General features: G+C 58.1%; 1 protein-coding gene across 1 annotated transcript; it reads left to right on the top strand.

Annotated features, from left to right (window-relative positions):
• Nucleotides 1-4,659: 4,659 nt before the first annotated feature.
• On the top strand, nt 4,660-18,705 carry SLC4A3 (solute carrier family 4 member 3). The gene is made up of 21 exons (XM_003406045.3): nt 4,660-5,087; nt 5,682-5,962; nt 6,082-6,197; nt 6,710-6,909; nt 8,482-8,630; nt 8,767-8,947; nt 9,362-9,497; nt 9,744-9,927; nt 10,326-10,425; nt 10,851-11,035; nt 11,704-11,929; nt 12,090-12,308; nt 13,267-13,415; nt 13,556-13,750; nt 14,236-14,466; nt 14,817-14,906; nt 15,637-15,803; nt 16,431-16,684; nt 17,032-17,201; nt 17,366-17,539; nt 18,393-18,705. The coding sequence occupies exons 1-21, from the start codon at nt 4,826-4,828 to the stop codon at nt 18,468-18,470; spliced, it is 3,747 nt and encodes a 1,248-aa protein (XP_003406093.2). The 5' UTR covers nt 4,660-4,825; the 3' UTR covers nt 18,471-18,705.
• Nucleotides 18,706-19,065: the final 360 nt, after the last annotated feature.

Raw genomic sequence — 19,065 nt, 5'->3', positions numbered from 1 at the left:
TTTCACCATACCTATTCAATCTGTATGCTGAGCAAATAATACAAGAAGCTGGACTATATGAAGAAGAACAACCTGCGTTATGCAGATGACACGACCTTGCTTGCTGAAAGTGAAGAGGACTTGAAGCACTTACTAATGAAGATCGAAGACCACAGCCTTCAGTATGGATTGCACCCCAACATAAAGAAAACAAAAATCCTCACAACTGGACCAGTGAGCAACATCGTGATAAATGGAGAAAAGATTGAAGTTGTCAAAGATTTCATTTTACTTGGATCCACAATCAACAGCCATGGAAGCAGCAGTCAAGAAACCAAAAGACGCATTGCATTGGGTAAATCTGCTGCAAAGGACCTCTTCAAAGTGTTGAAAAGCAAAGATGTCACTCTGAAGACTAAGGTGTGCCTGACCCAAGCCATGGTATTTTCAATCGCATCATATGCATGTGAAAGCTGGACAATGAATAAGGAAGACCGATGAAGAATTGATGCCTTTGAATTGTGGCGTTGGCGAAGAATATTGAATTTACCATGGACTGCCAAAAGAACGAACAAATCTGTCTTGGAAGAAGTACAACCAGAATGCTCTTCAGAAGCAAGGGTGGTGAAACTGCGTCTTACATACTTTGGACGTGTTGTCAGGCGGGATCAGTCCCTGGAGAAGGACATCATGCTTGGCGGAGTACAGGGTCAGCGGAAAAGAGGAAGACCCTCAACGAGGTGGATTGACACAGTGGCTGCAACAATGAGCTCAAGCATAACAATGATTATAGGGATGGCTCAAGACCCGGCGGTGTTTCATTCTGTTGTGCGTAGGGTCGCTATGAGTCGGAACTGACTTGATGGCACCTAACAACAACAACAACAACAACGACAGGGGTGCTATGAGTCGGGATCGACTAGACCACAACAGGTTTGGTTTTTTGTTTTTTTTAACTGGAAGCAGTGCCTAAATTTAAGGTAATGAGGTTATCATTGTTGTGTTATCATTAATGGCTGGAGATGATGAGAATGACATAATAATAAGAGACTGATTCTTGTCTTTCCAAGTGGAAGCTATCAGACCCAGTAATAAAAGGGCCATTCTTTCACATCTACTCTGCCAGCTCCCTGATGTCGGTACCAGTAATGCCTGCTGCCTCCTCAGCCTGGGCCCTGAACTCAAAGCCCATTTCCTGATTCTACTAGGACTCCTAATTGCAAACAAGCTGGAAAGGAATTTATTAAAGGAAATAATATTAGATGGTCTTTAGGGGAGGACTAGAGTTAGGAATAACAACTAGCCACTTGATGAGAGCTTCTCTAGTGGAAACACTACTATTGCTGAACACGAAAACCTCTTCCACTGCTGCACCCAGGAGAGCCGCATGGCCCCCCACTGTGATTGCAGAAGATTTTGTCCCCTGTCCACACTGTGCACTTCTGAATCCAGGCCTTGCACAGGTGCATCTGATTGGTAGAACCCAGGTCATGTGTCTGTACTCTGTACTCTAGCTGCAAGGGAGTCTAGGCATGTGTCTGGCTTCCGCTTGGAAAATGACCCAATGTGGAGAGGGTGTTCAAAGATTTGGGTGGCCACCTATGACAAATATCCACTACACCAATCTAGTTCCCAACAGGTTTGACCTAGAGACAATGATTCTAGGAGATGGCCGTGAGACGAAGTCCTTCTAAGAGGGCTCCCAGTCCATTTGTGACAATTCCAGAGAATGGTGTGCTATGTCACCTATTCTGGGTGGTGTGTGTGATGCCTTCTGCTCACTTGGACTATGGGATAGGACTTGGTGGGGCTACATGTCCCAGCTATGCTTTTTGGGGCCCCAGCATGGGGGGGTGGGCAAGTTCAAGTCAGACTGGTCTGAGGAGGAGGGTGTGAGGGAGTGGATACTGCTATGGGGCTGCCTGTTGCTGGATTCTGCCTTTGCTGTCACGATTTGAGCCTCTACAGGCTCTGAGCTGCGAGCTGACAGAATGTCCTTTCTCTCTCTTACACACACACACAGCACACATTCAGTGTTCATCTCTTGTGCATGCAACGAGCACTCTTTTGTCACCTGAATGAAGGCCCATCAGGGAACACACCATTGGGGGCTGACAATTACAGGTGACCTGGGGGCAGGAGAACACAGTGGAAAAGCCTCCAGGAGGCCAGCAGATTTGAGTGGGAATGTGAAAGTATACATTTATGTCTAATCGGATGCGCTAGTATGAAACAACTGGTGGATGTCAGCCTCTCCTTCTCCACCCTCACCCTGGAAGGAGATAAACATGGGCTGCTACAGGCCCTTTGAAAAGAGATTTTACTCTATCTTTGCAGAAGGATAGGAGATAGAGCACAGTGTTTGCAAGGGTAGAGGTCAAAGCTGCTGACTCTGGGTAGGTGGGTGGGTGGAGGGAAGTCTACAAGACTGGGAAGAGGATGAGAGTTTTGAGGGCTCCAGAAGAAGATGACTTTGTATCCAGCATCTTCTCTGAGGCATGGTGGGGCCTCAGATAAACAAGCTATGTGATAAAATAAAAATAAAAAAAAATTTTTTTTTTCTTACATACCCTCATGGCATCACAGTGTACAAGGGGTACAGGGCCCAGTGCACCAGGGTCTCAGGTTGGTAACCCCCTCCTCGGGCTGCCTTGGTATTCGGGTAGCTGCTGTCCAACTTTATAGGCTAGAAGAGAGGGGCTGGGACCATAGCAGGACCAAGGTGTTGAGGGTGGACTGAAGACCAGAAAGTCCTCCCAGAATGTTTCAGTCTGGGGAAGGCTCAAAGGCTCTTGTGTATCTCTAAGGAAGTAAAGGACCTGCCAGAACAATATTCAAGGTAGAGACTGGCTCAGAAGATAAAGGATGAGATGGTTTTCCTATCCTGGGCTGGGGAGCACAACTTACCCACAGCTGACCCAGCCCTCCCACCACTCTGTCTTCTAGTTTCACCTTCTCAAGCCCCTGTGAGGATAGGAGGCCAAGCACAGCTCTTTCAGTGAAAGAGGCCTGAAGCCATCAGATGGCCCTGGCTCTGCTGCTCACCGGTGATGCCCAAACCTGCCTGCAGTCCTCTTACCAGCTGTGATCATGGCAGGCTGAAGCGCCACCCTGAATTTTGATGTCAGCCGAAATGGGAATACTAATAGCCCCCCTCCTAGGGTTGTGGTAAGGCTAAGATTAGGCAGAATTTGGAAAGGGCCTGGCACAGGGTCATGGCACAAAACAAAGTGGGTGCTCAACTTTCCACTTTTCTTTCCCTCTCCCCACCTGGATGGCTCTGAAGGGAGAAAACCTTTCCTTGGGTGGAAGCGAGATCCAGAACAGGGCAGGGGCCACAGGGGGTAAATTACATGCTTAAGGTCACAGGGCTGATCCTTTTCCCGATACACAGCACAGTCACAGTCAGCGCCCTCTTCCCTTGCTGACCTCAGGCATTTGTCCCCTTGTCCTCCTGGGTCTGGCCAGTTCTACCTTCTCCTCCCCATCAGCTCCAGCCCCAGTTGTCCCCCTACATTCCATCAGGGACTAGAGTTCAACAGATTTTTACGAGGGGCTGTGATGGGCGTGGCATGATGCTAGGTGCCCAGTTTCAGGGGGACCCCTTCAAGGTCAAGTTAGGCCCAGTGGCTCCTGCCAAAGGCTCTTGCCCTTGGAAAAGGCGATGTGACCTCAGGAGGTGGGGGTAGGGGAGAGGAAACAGCCGCAGAATCCTGGATAAAACTTTGAGACACACTTCTTCCAGGCCCCTCTGGCTACAGATGGGGAAACTGAGGTCCAGGAAAAGGAAGTAATTTGCGAAGGTCAAATGTTGGATGGTGCCAGGAGGCAGAAGGCAGGCCTTGGAGGGGCATCTTGGGTCTGTCTTGGAACTGAAGGGAGTGGGGGCTTCCATGACTGTCCTAAGCTCAGTGCCCAAGGATGGAGGGGCTTGTGTCTGCGGAAAGGGTCCCTTCAGAGCGGCGAGAGGAGGGGTGGCTAAAAGCAAGGGTGAATTTGGGGATTGTGGGAATTCGCGATCGTGCACCGCCCTCAGCACTGCGCGGGGCGCCTGGAAAAGGGGCTGGTGGACTGTGGGGTCCCGCGGGGGCTGCGCGTGGGGGCCGGGCCGGCCGGGGCGGGGTGAGTCACGGCCCGCCTGCTCCCATTGTGCGGCCGGCGGCGGCGACGGCGGCGGAGCTGCGGAGCCGAGCGCGAGGAGGTGGAGCCGCGGGTGCGGGTGCGGGCTCCGGCGCCTGCGTCCGCCTGGCCCGCTGTGCGCCGCGGCCGCAGGCTCCCCGTCCGCCCGCTGCGCCTGAGAGGCCGAGCGGGAGCCAGGCGGCCGCGCCCGGAGCTAGCGCGGGAGGGGATGGGGTGCAGCGGCCCGCCCAGGCCCTGCTGGCTCCGGAGCCCCGAGGTACCGCGGGCGGGCAGGGCAGGGAGGGGGCCCGGGCGGGGAACGAGCGGGGAGGTGCCGCGCAGACCCTAACCCCGCCCTCCTCCCCCAGGGCGCCCCACTAGGCCTCCGCAGCGCCCCCTTCTTCTCACCCGGGTCACGGGTCCCTGAGTGAGCGAGAGCCTCCCCAGCCACCGCCCCGGCCATGGCCAACGGAGTGATCCCGCCGCCCGGGGGCGCCTCCCCCTTGCCCCAGGTGAAGGACTCGCAGGGTAGGGGAAGAGGAGGAGGGGGGACCCCACGGAGGGGAGGGGTGTCCTCTGGCCGACTCCGAGGAGGATGGAGGAAGAAAGGTTCTTTGGGTATTTTTCGGATCTGTTGCCCCTATCCTCCCAAGCCCTGGGAACCTGGCAGGGTGGGTTCTGAGGCGCTGACCCCGGCCTGGGGTTCAGAGATGAGGGGCTGTTGACGATGGAGCCTGCTGGCCACCCCCGCCACGAACCAGGGCTTAGTGTGGGGGTGGGGTTCACAGGACAGGGCCTTAGGAGAGGCTGTCTGGGCCTGCAGGTCCGGGTGCCCTTGGAGGAGCCCCCTCTAGGTCCAGACACCGAGGAGGACGACGATGACTTGGGCAAGACCTTGGCTGTGAGCAGGTTTGGGGACCTCATCAGCAAGCCCCCAGCCTGGGACCCTGAGAAGCCCAGCCGCAGCTACAGCGAGCGGGACTTTGAGTGTGGGTAGCCTGGGGACCCCTAGCGCAGGCGGCCCCCACCACCATCACCTTCACCACTGTCACCTTCATCGCCATCATCACTGCTCACCACGGCTTGGCCACCAAGTGCCGTCCTGTGCTGGCGCTGTGCTGGACTTTGTGCTGGGCCACCATGCAGTGTGGAGTCATCCTGCCTCACTCACCCATTGCCTGTCCGCTGCAGGGGGAGCAGGGCTCAGATGCAGAAGAGATGTAGGGACATGGGCCTGGCCTTCCCCCTGACCTTCATCTTCCCCTTGGCTCTGCCTCACCTCTGGCCCCACTGTCTCTATCTGTGGCCCCTCATTAGCTCCTCTGATGCTGCCATCCCCTACCTTAATGTATCATGCCCCCCCATTTTCCCTTCCCCCTTCATGACCCCCTCCATCACTCCCCCACTCAACAAGCCTCCCTAATGGCAGGTATATGGACACAGGTGTTGGGGGGAGCCTGGCTTTGGAGGAAGGACTAGGGTGACCTTGTATGAGGCCTTGAGCTAGAATCAGGTGTGTGCCCCTAGGGTGGTGAGGGGCCTGGTCCGTGACAGGGCCCCAACCTGCTTTCCTGCACCCCCAGTTCACCGGCACACATCCCATCACACCCACCATCCGCTATCGGTGCGCCTGCCTCCACCCCACAAGCTTTGGCGACCGCCCCCCACCTCTGCCCGGCACACCAGGAGGAAGAGGAAGAAGGAGAAAACCTCTGCCCCCCCCTCTGAGGGGACTCCTCCCATCCAGGAGGAGGGGGGAGCAGGGGCAGAGGAAGAGGAGGAGGAAGAGGAAGAGGAGGAGGAAGGGGAGTCCGAAGTGGAACCTTCAGAGCCCCCACCCTTGGCATCTCCACAGAAAGCCAAGGTATGGGGCTGCCCCTTGGAGGAGGGCTGCAGAGAGGGGGAGGACAGGGTGGAGGGGCCCAGGGGAGGCTGAGTGGGAAGTCTGGGCAGGGGCCCAGGTGACATTTTGTTTGTCCACAGTTCTCCATTGGAAGTGACGAGGATGACAGCCCTGGGCTTCTGGGGAGGGCTGCCTCTGCTAGGCCTCTGCCCTCAGTGGACCCTCATGCCGACAAGAGCCCCCAGCACTCCGGCAGGTACTGGCCTCACTGCGTCTCAGTGGGACCCAGCCCAGAACAGTCAGGTCCAAAGCTTCTGACCTTCCCCTTGGGGCATGCCACCAGCTCTGACCCCAGAGAAGAGGCGAGGAGAAGGGGTAGAGGAGGCAGGAGGGGAGGGCCTTCTCTTCTCTGTCCAGGAGGAGGGGTCAAGAGTGAGAGAAAGAGAAGGGAGCAGAGAGGAGAGGGCAAGTTCTCCAGGACAGGGGGAGAGGTGTGGACGTGGAGAGGAGGATGAGAATAAAGGAAGGAGGGCTGGAGAGGAGGAGGGACAGTGTGATGGGGTGAGGAAGGCCCAAGCGTGGGTCCTTTTCTATCTAGGAGGGGCCCGTATCTGTGCCCAGGAGGCCACTCCAGACCCATCTGAGCTGGGGGAGGGTAAGGGACTCTCTCCAAGTCTCCAGGGCCTTGCCCACCCCTAACCTGCCCTGGGCCATCCATCTCCACCACATTTCCGTGTGATGCCCAAGGCTGCCATGTTGCCTCCTCAGCAATCCCAGCCCCAGGGCCCGGGCCTCACGAGTTGCTGGGGAGAAGAGCAGACCCTGGAGCCCATCGGCCAGCTATGACCTTCGGGAGCGGCTGTGCCCTGGCAGTGCCCTGGGCAGCCTGGGTGGCCCAGAGCAGCAGGTGCCCACTGATGAGGCCGAGGCCCAGATGCTGGGCTCTGCAGACCTGGATGACATGAAGAGTGAGTGAGACCCTGCAGTCAGCCCATGGCCTCTCCATGGCCCCCAGCCTGCAATGGACATTGGAGAGGCTCTGTGCTGGCCACCACCCAGCGCCAAGTCCCCTCAGCAGTATCCCCATCTGCTGGAATGTGGCCAGCAATGGAGAGCTCACTACCTCACCAAGCTACATCTCTGGTGCCAGATCTGAAATTTCCCTTCTTGACACCTCTGCCCTTTGGTCCTGATTCTGTCCTCTGAGTCACCCACAGAATACAGCTGCTGTCTCTATGTGACATTTGAAGACATCTTTGTCCCCTCTCCACAAGGCTCCTCCTCTCAGGGCAAACACCCTCCACTCTTTGCCTCCCTTTCTAGCCAGCCCCTGGGTCTGAGCCAATCTGCCAGGCCCTGCTTCTTATAGGCTCCCTGGCCTATGGCAAGGCCCCCCACTCTGTCCCACCACTCTTGGCTGGGCCTGGCTGTGATCTCGGCACATTCCTTCCATCTTATCAGTGCCCTGGTTTTCTGTGCCACCTGTCATCACCCGTGGGGCGCTGTGCCCAGGCCAGGGGCATTGCCGACCCCGCCCTCCTCCCCCTCAGAATCACAGTGTGTGGGTGAGGGGGGAGGGCTTTGAGCTCAGTACGTCATGGAAAGTTGCCAGGGCCTGAGGACAGGGACAGGAACAATCCGATGGCAGCAGCAGCAGTGGCTGCGGGGTTGGGGGGGAGTCAAGGGAAGGGCGTGTTTACAGAGCCAGGGTGGGGGCTGGAAGCAGTAGGGAGCCAGGCTTGGGGCCGTGAGGAGTTGGGGTTGGGTGGCCTTGCCACCTCCAGCTCTGGTTGGGTAAAGCCCACTCCTGTCTAGGCTCCTCTAGGAGACCTGGGGCTCTGAGAGGGAGCAGGGAATGACAAGCCCGCGGGAGGACGTCACTGAGCCCAATAGGGCTCTGAGCCTTGGGCCCAGGGACAAGGTGGGCCACGGCCCTGGGGTGGCTCCAGCTCCCAGCCCTCACAACTCACTGGCCTCAGAGGACTTAGAGATGTTTGTGTTGGACTTTGAGGATTATGACCTGTGGGAATCCATCAGGGGCCAGCTGAGCCCCATGGCAAGGGGACCAGCTTGTGAGTACCTGGGCTGCTGGCCTGTCTCCCAGCTGTTGGCCTGGGAGGGGCAGGTGGGGAGAAAGGGAGAAGGTCTACCTAAGGGTACCTAGTTGTGTACAGGTGGTGTGGAGATGTGGGTGCAGAGACAGGTCACAGGAGCAGTGGAAGGGTGCTCCGGGTGGGGGACCCCAGAGCGAAGGGCAATGGGCACAACAGGGCTGAGGGCCCACTGGGACTGTGGACTGAGGTGGGGGTCTGCCTTTTTTTGTTTTGAGGTTTGGCCAGTGGTTTGTTGTGTGACTTTGGGCTGGTCTTTTCCTCTCTCTGGGCCTCAGTCTCCTTATCTATGAAATAGCTTTGTGGAACTGTGTGGTCCTGTCAACATAGCCCTCACCAAGTGGACAGAGTTAGGGCCTGGAATGGCTGGGCCATGACCCTGTGGCCCTGAGCTGGACTCTGGGACCACCAAGCTGACCTTCTCTGTAGGTCATCGGCTGGAGGACAACCCTGGCGTGCGGCGGCACCTCGTGAAGAAGCCATCCCGGACGCAGGGCGGGAGGGGCAGCCCCAGTGGCCTGGCCCCTGTCCTGCGCAGGAAGAAGAAGAAGAAGAAGTTGGACCGGAGGCCCCATGAGGTATAGGACCCTGAGTGGCTGGGCCCGCACTTCCTCCCACCTCTCCAACTGGAGCCCTCCTTCCCTCCTTCCCTGCTGTGGTGTCCCTGTGCCAGCCTGTCGCAGCCCCAGGCCTTACCCTTGGCACCCACCCTAGGTGTTTGTGGAGCTGAACGAGCTGATGATGGACCGTGGCCAGGAGCCCCACTGGCGGGAGACAGCCCGCTGGATCAAGTTTGAGGAGGACGTGGAGGAAGAGACGGAGCGTTGGGGCAAACCCCACGTCGCCTCGCTCTCCTTCCGCAGCCTCCTGGAGCTCAGGAGGACCATCGCCCACGGTAGGGACCTTGCAGGCCCTAGGGGCTACACGCTTTCTTCACTGCTCCCCTGGAGTCCTGGGCACAGTGAGGTCTGGCCACCATTTTGGTGACATGGGGTCTGACTCCCACAGCAGCCCATAAGCTTTGAGAAGCAGGACTGTGCTGATGGAGCCAGCACTGTACTTGGCACAGTAGGTGCTCCGTACACATGCAGTCACCCTTCCTTTCCTGGGTGAGGAGGGGCCCATGCTTTCAGCTCTCTCCTCCCTCTCATTCTTTCCCTGGCTGTCCTGTGGTGAGTGGTCCTAGTAGCCTCCTGGTGCACTGAGTGCCTTGCTCGCTCAGCACGTGTGCCTGCCCTCGAGGAGCAAGGCAGCATAGGGGTGGTTTTTCTATCTGACGTGGCTATGCCCCCTCCCGACTGTGCCCCAGGAGCTGCCCTGTTGGACCTGGAGCAGACTACCCTGCCGGGTATTGCACATCTCGTGGTGGAGACCATGATCGTGTCTGACCAGATCCAGCCGGAGGACAGGGCCAGTGTTCTTCGCACCCTGCTGCTGAAACACAGGTGCCGGGGCTGGGCACCTGGGTCAGGGAGCCTAGTTCAGCTGCCCTTCAGGGGCACAGACTTCCCCCAGTGGCTTCCTAGTGACAGGGAGCTTGCTGTTTCACCTTTGGGCAGAAATAACCAATAGAAAGCTCTTTCTTACTCTGAGGCAGAGGGAGGGAGGCCCTGACCCTCTGTTTCTCACTTCCTCCTGACTTCAGGCCACCATGGGCCCCTCCTCCTGACCCATCTTTCCTCTCTCACCAGTCATCCCAATGATGACAAGGACAGTGGCTTCTTTCCCCGAAACCCGTCGAGCTCCAGTGTGAACTCAGTTCTGGGGAACCATCACCCAACCCCCAGCCACGGCCCTGATGGTGCAGTGCCCACCATGGCCGATGACTCTGGGGAGCCTGCTCCACTCTGGCCTCATGACCCTGATGCCAAGGAGGTCAGTTGCCTTGACCCGGCTTGGGGACTGACAGGGTTTCCAGCTTCAGTGGAGACTGCTGATGACTGTATTGAGCGGGTCAGGATGCTTGATGCCTGGCACCATGCTAAGCATGTGGGGGGACTTCGAGGAGGGGGTCCCAGCCCTGGAGAAGCAGAGGTTTAAGTGGGATGATTTGGCTGACCCAGGGGTGTCATTTAACCAACAGGGCAAGGCTTAGAGGAGGGTCCAAATCCCGGGGCGGCCCCTCCCGATGTGGGCCCTGCCCGGCTGGGAGGGAGAAAGAAGGGCCCAGGTCCAGGGGTTGGAGAGCAGAGTCCAGGGCTGGAGCAAGAGTGGGAGGGCCTGCCACGGCCTCCGGTCTGGGTCCCAGCCCTATTCCAGTTCTGCGTCCTCAGAAGCCCCTCCACATGCCTGGGGGAGATGGTCACCGGGGGAAAAGCATGAAGCTGCTGGAGAAGATCCCTGAGGATGCTGAAGCCACCGTGGTGCTCGTGGGTGAGGAGGGCTGGGCACGGGGGACGGGCAGCAGAGCGGGTGGGCCTCCATGGGGTCTGCTTGTCTTGAGCTCTGGCCTGGAGGCTGCCTCTTCAATCCCCACCTCACCCTGCTTTTCCTCACAACCCATCCTATCCCTGGCCCTTTCCTCTCTCGATCCTGCTTCCCATCCAGTTTCCTGCTGTCTCGGACTGCTGCTAGTCCATATAGCATCTTGGTGAGAAGTCGAAGAAGGCAGCCTTCCTTAAGACCCTTAATTTCCATCTATAGGTAGATCGTAGTAAACATACAGTTGTGTAAGTGAATAGGGCCTCTTTAGATTGGGGTTTCTTTGTGCAGTGTGCAACCTGCTCAGCTGTACATGGTGGCCCCAGACATCCCTTCCAGGGGTCTTTGCCTAGCCCTGTGCCTTCCTCTTCTCCCAGGCTGTGTGCCTTTCTTGGAACAGCCAGCGGCAGCCTTTGTGCGGCTGAGCGAGGCTGTGCTCTTGGAGTCTGTGCTCGAGGTCCCTGTGCCAGTCCGCTTCCTCTTCGTGATGCTGGGGCCCAGCCACACCAGTACTGACTATCATGAGCTGGGGCGTTCCATTGCCACCCTTATGTCTGACAAGGTGGGCTGGGTTCTCCAGGCCTGTCTCCCCAACCCTGCTTGTTCCCTGGTCCTCCAGTTGCCCCCAGTGGTGCCCTTGGATGCAGGGCTGGGAGAAACCTTTCCTGGGTGGAAACAGTTCTCTGGAGGGTGGTGGCAGAGCTGCTGGCCAAGCAGAGAAAAGGAGCCTTGGGCTGGGGCTGTGGCAAGAGTGTGTGTGTGATGGGATTCAGGGGCAGAACCCCAGGCCCTGAAGCTTGGGATGTGACAGAAGGCTTAATGGGAGGGTTGGATGTGGCTCCTCTTGGGCTTGGACAAGAGGGTCCCCTAGCCAGTGGTGATGTTCAAAATATTTATTAAGCAGAAAGGTATGGGCACCATCCAATTAGAATGGTCTGGAGGTCCTGGCTATGCCAAGGCATTACTCCTTTAGTTGCTGCATTATAGAAAAATCTGGAAGCTCCTAGGGGATTACAGGGCACTTGGGGTGTTCGAGGCAGTGGCTGTTGCCAGCCCACAGGAATGTGTGTCCAGCTGGTCTAGATGGGTGAGTGTGGCTGAGTGTCCACCTGCCTCTAGTCCTGTGACGCCCAGCACTCCCTCCCGAAGTCCTCGTCCCAGAGGCCCCTTGCTTGCCTTAGCACTCTGCCTCCCAGCCTGTCCTGAGATTCATGGCCCTTGTGCCCCCAGCTGTTTCACGAGGCGGCCTACCAGGCAGACGACCGGCAGGACCTCCTGAGTGCCATCAGCGAGTTCCTGGACGGCAGCATTGTGATCCCGCCATCCGAGGTAGAGGGCCGAGACCTGCTGCGCTCCGTGGCCGCCTTCCAGCGTGAGCTGCTGCGGAAGCGGCGGGAGCGGGAGCAGACCAAGGTGGAGACGACCACGCGGGGCAGCTATGCGGCCCCTGGGAAAGGTCAGACCCACAGGCCCCGCCTGACTCCTGAGTCCTTTGTCCTGCGGCCACTGGAACCCAGTGTCTCCACCCATCCAAGCCTGTGAAGGGTTGGGCCTGGGCCCAGGGCCTCCAGGCTGGAGGGTGGTAGCCTGTGTCCCAGCAGCCCCTTGTTCCCCAGAGCTGTCTCTGGAGTTGGGGGGCTCTGAGGTGACCCCTGAAGACGACCCCCTGCTGCGGACCGGCTCGGTGTTTGGGGGGCTTGTGCGGGATGTGAAGCGCCGGTACCCCCACTACCCCAGTGACCTGCGGGATGCCCTGCACTCCCAGTGCGTGGCTGCCGTGCTGTTCATCTACTTCGCTGCCCTCAGCCCTGCCATCACCTTCGGAGGGCTGCTAGGTGAGGGGGCTGCGGTCCCTGGAGGGGCTGCTAGGTAAGGGGCCTGCGGTCCCTGGAGGAGCTGCTAGGTGAGGGGTCTGTGGTCACTGAAGGGGCTGCCTGGCCAGGGAATCCCAGTGATCACCTTCGGGGGGCTGCTAGGTGAGGGGGCCTGCAGTCACTGGAGGGGCTGCTGGCCAGGGAATCCCAGTGATCCCCTTCAGGGGGGCTGCTAGGTGAGCAGGCCTGTGGTCACTGGAGGGGCTGCTGGCCAGGGAATCCCAGTGATCACCTTCAAGGGGGCTGCTAGGTGAGCGGGCCTGTGGTCACTGGAGGGGCTGCTGGCCAGAGAATCCCAGTGATCACGTTCGGGGGGCTGCTAGGTGAGGGGGCCTGTGGTCACTGGAGGGGATGCCTGGCCAGGGAATCCCAGTGATCACATTCAGGGGGCTGCTAGGTGAGGGGGCCTGTGGTCACTGGAGGGGCTGCCTGGCCAGGGAATCCCAGTGATCACCTTCGGGGGCTGCTAGGTGAGGGGCAAGGAGTGGGAGAGGTGAGGGGGTCCTGTGGTTACTCTGGGGACCACAGTGATCTACTATGGGGGGCTGTTATGTGAAGAGTGAGAAGGAGGGGTTAGGAGAAGAGAGGGGGCCCAGTGTCGCCTACAGGGTTTCTGGGTCAGGATGTCCTAGGGACTACCTTTGGGGGCTGATTGGTGAGGTGTGGTCACTTCCTGGAGCTGCTGAGTCTGGGCATCCCAATGATTGTTTTTTGGGGGGTTACAAAGTAAGAGGGGGTGGGTGAGGTGGGGAGCTGGTGGCGAGGGGCTGGGAGGGATAGGAGTGGTGAGGGGCCTCCTCTACCACTCTGGGAGGCTGCTCTGTTCTTGCTGGGGGCTCCAGCTTAGGAGGAGCTGGAACGGGGAGGGGGAGGAGGGGGGGAAGAGCCAGGGCAGGTCATCGCCAATCTTTTCACCCAGGAGAGAAGACCGAGGGGCTGATGGGTGTGTCTGAGCTGATTGTGTCCACGGCTGTGCTGGGTGTGCTCTTCTCACTGCTGGGAGCCCAGCCGCTGCTCGTGGTTGGCTTCTCGGGGCCCCTGCTCGTCTTCGAAGAAGCATTCTTCAAGGTGACAGCCCCCCGCTGGCTCCCCAGGGCCACCTGCCCTTTCTCTCTGGCCCTGGCTCCCCTTCGGGGTTCCCCTAGCCTGTTCTGTGGGCCACAGTATCCAGGGCAGAGCCCCCGTGTAACCCCCTCTTTTGCCTCCAGTTCTGCCGAGCCCAAGACCTGGAGTACCTCACCGGCCGTGTGTGGGTTGGCCTCTGGCTAGTGGTCTTCGTCCTTGCCTTGGTAGCCGCTGAAGGCAGCTTCCTGGTCCGCTACATCTCGCCTTTCACCCAGGAAATCTTTGCCTTCCTCATCTCGCTCATTTTCATCTATGAGACCTTCTACAAGCTCTACAAGGTGGGGGTCCAGACAGGCCTTGGGGTTGGGGTGAGCAGGAGAGGGAGGGGGCTTTGGGGGCAGAAGGGACATGGAGGGTGTCTCCACTGGGTGTGGGATGGGGGAGGTGGGGATGCACACTGGACTAGGTTTGAGCTGAAGGCAGGGGAGTCAGATCCAGAGTGTCAGGGTTCAGGGTGCCAGGCAACTGGTTAGAGGTTTAGGAATGAGGACTCACCTGCACACGTCTGTGGTAGAGTGGGGGCCCTGTCATCTCCAAGGGGCCAGGTGGCCTTGGCTCACCTTTTGTGGCGATGTGTGTGTATGCGTGTGTGTTTGCATGTGACTGACTGTGTGTGTGCGTGATGTGGCTGGATGTCTGTGTGTCACTGTTGCCTGTTCAGGTGTGTGAGGGGCCGGCCTTCTCCTTCACAGATGTATTGATGGTGAGGAAATCAGGGTCACCTGCCCATGTAAGCAATAGGGCGTCCTTGTTGCCTACACAGGTGTTCACTGAGCACCCACTGCTGCCGTTCTACCCACCTGAGGGGGCACTGGGAGGGGCGCCGGAGGCCAGCCTAGACCTGAATGGGAGCGCCCCGCCCCCCACTGAGGGGACACTGGGCCCACGTAACCAGCCCAACACAGCTCTGCTGTCCCTCATCCTCATGCTTGGGACCTTCCTCATCGCCTTTTTCCTGCGCAAGTTCAGGAACAGCCGCTTCTTGGGCGGCAAGGTGCGTGGCTGCCAGGATGGGGCTGCAGAGCCCTGTGGGCCCTCCCGTGATTCCTGTGACTGCTGCCAGGCTCTCTCCAGAGGGGCTGGTCAATCTGGGGACCCCCCCTCCACCCAATGTGCAACCCCCCCTCTCAGGGGCCTCTCCTAGGGTGTCTCTCTGCTCCTGCCTCAGGGAAGTTGAGTCAAGAGAGAGGAGTGGCCTCTTAGGCTGGGCTGCAACCTGAGGGGGGTTTAGGGGGCTGGTTCGGGGGCTTCTGGCTCCAGCTCAACCCAAGGAGGGTTGAGGTAATAAGCCCCAGGTTGGTTTCCTGACCCTGACCTAGATCTTCCCCCGACTGGCCCCTCCAGGCTCGCCGCATCATCGGGGACTTTGGCATCCCCATCTCCATTCTGGTGATGGTCCTGGTGGATTACTCCATCACAGACACCTACACACAGGTGAGTGAGCCCTGAGCCACCTGGCCCTGGTCCTCACCCTGGGCCCTGAGAGGGAGGCCATGACACATGTCCACTGCCCAACGGCAAAGATCAGGGCTGGCACACAAGTCCCAGGGGTGACATGCTCGGGCCACAGGAGGGTGGGGGAGTTTCTGAAGTCCCCGTGTGGCCCGGCTGAGGAGGCTCCCAGGGTGTCTATAGGCCTGTGTGTGGTCTTTAGTAAAGAACTGGGAGGAACAGGGGTAGGACTGGGGCAGGATGCCAGGTCTTCCCAAAGTAGGCCAGTCGACAGCTCAGGGCTCAGGGCTCAGGCCTTGACTTGAGGTAGTTATGTTCTATAACGTCCCTGCGGACACTGAGTTAGTGAATGCTGAACCAGTCTTGTGTGTTGGGTGGCTCAAATTTTTCACTGCTTTGGACATGTCCGTGAATGATATGCGGTGAGTACTGATTTTGGTTTTACAAATACATTTTAGCGAGTAGGTGAATTCACAAATATGAAATCTGGGACTAATGAGGATTGACTGTACTTTGTTTTTTTGTCCTCTGCTGGGCCCTTGTTGGGACAGTGACTTTGAGAAGGCAAAACTCACTTCCCCAAGATCAGTTCACACCCAAATTCCCAGAAAGCACCATCGGCAGGATTGGGGTGCTGGGGACACAGAGCTCCGTGGCAGCAGCCATTCGGGGTGTCTCCTGTGCCCCTGAACTCTGCCTTCTTGCTCTGCAGAAGCTGACAGTGCCCACTGGGCTCTCGGTGACCTCTCCCCACAAGCGCACGTGGTTCATCCCGCCCCTGGGCAGTGCCCGCCCTTTCCCGCCCTGGATGATGGTGGCAGCCGCTGTCCCCGCCCTCCTGGTCCTCATCTTGATCTTCATGGAGACACAGATCACCGCGTGAGGGCAGGAAGCCCTAGTGGGGACGGGAGGAGGGCTGGGCTGGGCTCCTTGGCTGGGTTCCTGGTTAAGGCGGGGACATCATCATCAATGTGGGGCGCTGGGTGGGTGGGGGCTTCTGGGAGACCTTGAGGCAGGGAGTATGTGTATCGGGAGCTGGCAAGGGTGGAAAGTGGGGGAGGAACGGTGGAGAGCGGTGGGATCGGCCACAAAGGGGGGTCCATGTGCGTGGGGGGCAGGGGTTTCATATGAAGCTTTGAGGACATTTGTCTACTACCTCCGCCGTGGGCAGGGGCCACTTCCCAGCCCTCGGAACACCCTGACAGCGCACTCTCTCACCCAGCGACGCTCACGAGTCTCTCATCTTGGATAAACCTCAGTAATGTGTGCTATCTGGCAGCTGCTTTTTGTGTGTCTTAAATCTTCACAGTGTGGGAATCTGGCTCAAATAAGCTTAAATGTGAGAACTTCAGTCTTACATCTGAAAAACTGAAAGAGGAAGCGGGCCAGTCCCTGGGGAGGGGCACTCTTCTCTGAACGTCCTACCGCCGCTGTCCCATCCTTCTCCTGCCTGGTCCCTGGCCCCTACTTCCTGGCCTGACCTCCCACTCCTTGGTCTCCCCGCAGTCTCATCGTCAGCCAGAAGGCGCGGAGGCTGCTCAAAGGTTCCGGCTTCCACCTGGACCTGCTTCTCATCGGCTCCCTGGGTGGGCTCTGTGGGCTCTTTGGGCTGCCCTGGCTCACCGCTGCCACTGTCCGCTCGGTCACTCACGTCAACGCATTGACTGTGATGCGCACTGCCATCGCCCCTGGCGACAAGCCCCAGATCCAGGAGGTGCGGGAGCAGCGGGTCACCGGGGTGCTCATCGCCTGCCTCGTGGGTGAGCCTCGGCCTCCACACCCACTGCCTGGGACCCCTATGGCCTTAGACCCATTCTGCCCAGACCTGCTGCCTGGGACCCCTGGCCTTAAACCTGGTCCTTCTCCCAGGCTTGACCCAGGCACCTTCCCAGTCTCCAAAAGTGTCACGTCCAGCCCTTGCCCTGACCCTAGATCTGCTTTCTGACACTCCATGTGCCTCTTTTTCCTGGACTCATTCCTGGTTCTCCATCCTGCTCCATCTTCTCTTGTTCCTGGTGACGAGGGCTACGCTGATCAGTCAGATGTGCCCTGTCGATTGTCACAGGGCTGTGCCGAGGGGTCAGGTAGGTTTGTGTCACCTCTGCAGGCCTGTCCATCGTCATGGGGGCTGTGCTACGCCGGATCCCTTTGGCTGTGCTCTTTGGGATTTTCCTGTACATGGGGGTCACGTCACTTTCGGGGATCCAGCTGTCCCAGCGGTTGTTGCTCATCCTTATGCCAGCAAAACACCATCCTGAGCAGCCCTACGTGACCAAGGTGAGGCCAGGGCATGGGGGTGGGGTGATGGGGCAATGGGGCGTCCGGAGGGGTCCTCGGGCCAGAGATGGACGGACTGATTATGAAGGATAAGTGGGGACATGGGGAGTGCATAGGGGGGTAGGTGGGGTGCTGTGTGGCGAGGCTTGCTGCCCGTTCCCCAGGTGAAGACATGGCGGATGCACCTGTTCACCTGCATCCAGCTGGGCTGCATTGCTCTGCTGTGGGTGGTCAAGTCCACGGCAGCCTCCCTCGCCTTTCCCTTCCTGCTGCTGCTCACAGTGCCTCTGAGGCGGTGCCTCCTGCCCCGGCTCTTCCAGGACAGGGAGCTGCAGGCGGTAAGGGATAGTGGGTTGGGTGGCAGCATTAGGACAGATGGGTGCTGGGACCAGAGAGGCCTGGGTTCAAGTCTCTGCTAGGCCGCCTGCTAATTGGGTGACCTTAGGCAAGGTGTCTAATCTTCTGAAAATCTTACTTTCCTCATCTGTATAATGGGGCTAATAATAGATTCCATTTTACAGGATTGTTGTGAGGATTAAATACTAATCCAGGCAAAGCACTTAGTGTGGTGGTAAGCACAGGGCTGCTGTGGACAGCTGTGCAGGTCATGCCCTGAACAAAAGCATCCAGCCAGGGGCGAGTAGGGGTGGGGTGCTGAAATCCAGCCTGACCCTTGCTTTTGTCAGTGGGGATATCTTCTTGCAATACATCCATTTAAATGAGGGAACTAGAAGTGGCCCTAGGAAAGCACTTAATATGTGGCCAGTGCTCTCACTAGGAGTTCCTGGGTGGTGCAGATGGTTAAGCACTCAGCTACTAACCAAAAGGTTGGCAGTTTGACTCTACCCAGAGGCTTGTCAGAAGAAAGGCCTAGGTCACTACTTCTGAAAGATCACAGCCATTTGAAAATCCCATGGAGTGCAATTCTATTCTTACATACATCGGGTCACCATGCGTTGGAGCCAACTTGATGGCAACTTTTTTTTCCCTCTCTCTCATTATTAATTATTATTATGAGGTGGTGCCAGGGGCCTGGGGGTAACCTGAGGTATTAACCAGAATGAAAGGTGAAATTGAACCTGGGCTCACAGTCCCTGCTGACAGTGGTGGCTGCTGGTCAGAGGAGGCACTGGGGATGGAGGGGCTGGGTTTGCTTCCCTGCCTCTCCCAATCTTCTGCTCCCTTCTGCAGCTGGACTCGGAAGATGCGGAACCAAACTTTGACGAGGATGGCCAGGATGAGTATAATGAGCTTCACATGCCAGTGTGAGCTTCCAAGATCGGGGCTCTCCAAGACCCCCGAGCCCCAGTCAGAGCCAGGGTGCTCCTGAGGACCCTGAGATGTGCCTGGAACCATGTCTGCTGCCACGGCCAGAGTGGCCCCCTGACTCTGCCTGGAGTGCTGGCCTGTCTCCCCAGGCCTCACACAGACCAGACCGGCACCGGCTTTGAGCTCATTACAACCACACTTCTTGTCTTGTGTCTGCCTCACTTTCTTGGTTCCATCTCTGGTTTCTCTGGTCATACTTATCCATTTGGAATTGGAAGATTTCTATCCTCAGGGTCATCAAAACCGGGAGAGGTTTGGGGCAAGGAGAGTCCTTGGAGGGAAGGGAGAGAACACGAGACCACAGAAGGTCAGAGGTGGGCCTTATCGTCACCTTCTGTAGCTCCCTCAAGTGGAGCTGAGAAGGGGGAAGTGCAAGGCCTTGCTCAAGGTCATGAGACTGTTAATCCAGATCCTGCCTGGAATGGGGAAGGGGGGTGAGGGGGGACAGGGGAAGGAGGCTACTCTGCTTTGACCACTAGGGAAAGAAGTGTCTCCAGCAGCTGTGGGAATACAGAGGGGAGTGCAAAGTGTTTAT

Source organism: Loxodonta africana, chromosome 6 (assembly GCF_030014295.1).
Source record: "Loxodonta africana isolate mLoxAfr1 chromosome 6, mLoxAfr1.hap2, whole genome shotgun sequence".
Lineage (NCBI taxonomy): Eukaryota > Metazoa > Chordata > Mammalia > Proboscidea > Elephantidae > Loxodonta > Loxodonta africana.
The sequence above is the reverse complement of the archived record's forward strand: the minus strand, read 5'-3'. Positions and strand labels throughout refer to the sequence as shown.

Bases quoted from the DNA above. Each gene is read 5' to 3' on its own strand.
- SLC4A3 (XM_003406045.3), top strand. From the start codon at position 4,826: ATGGAGCCTGCTGGCCACCCCCGCCACGAACCAGGGCTTAGTGTGGGG. The intron at 14,467-14,816 runs GTGCGTGGCTGC...TGGCCCCTCCAG, and splicing joins GCCGCTTCTTGGGCGGCAAG to GCTCGCCGCATCATCGGGGA. The intron at 14,907-15,636 runs GTGAGTGAGCCC...CTTGCTCTGCAG, and splicing joins TCACAGACACCTACACACAG to AAGCTGACAGTGCCCACTGG.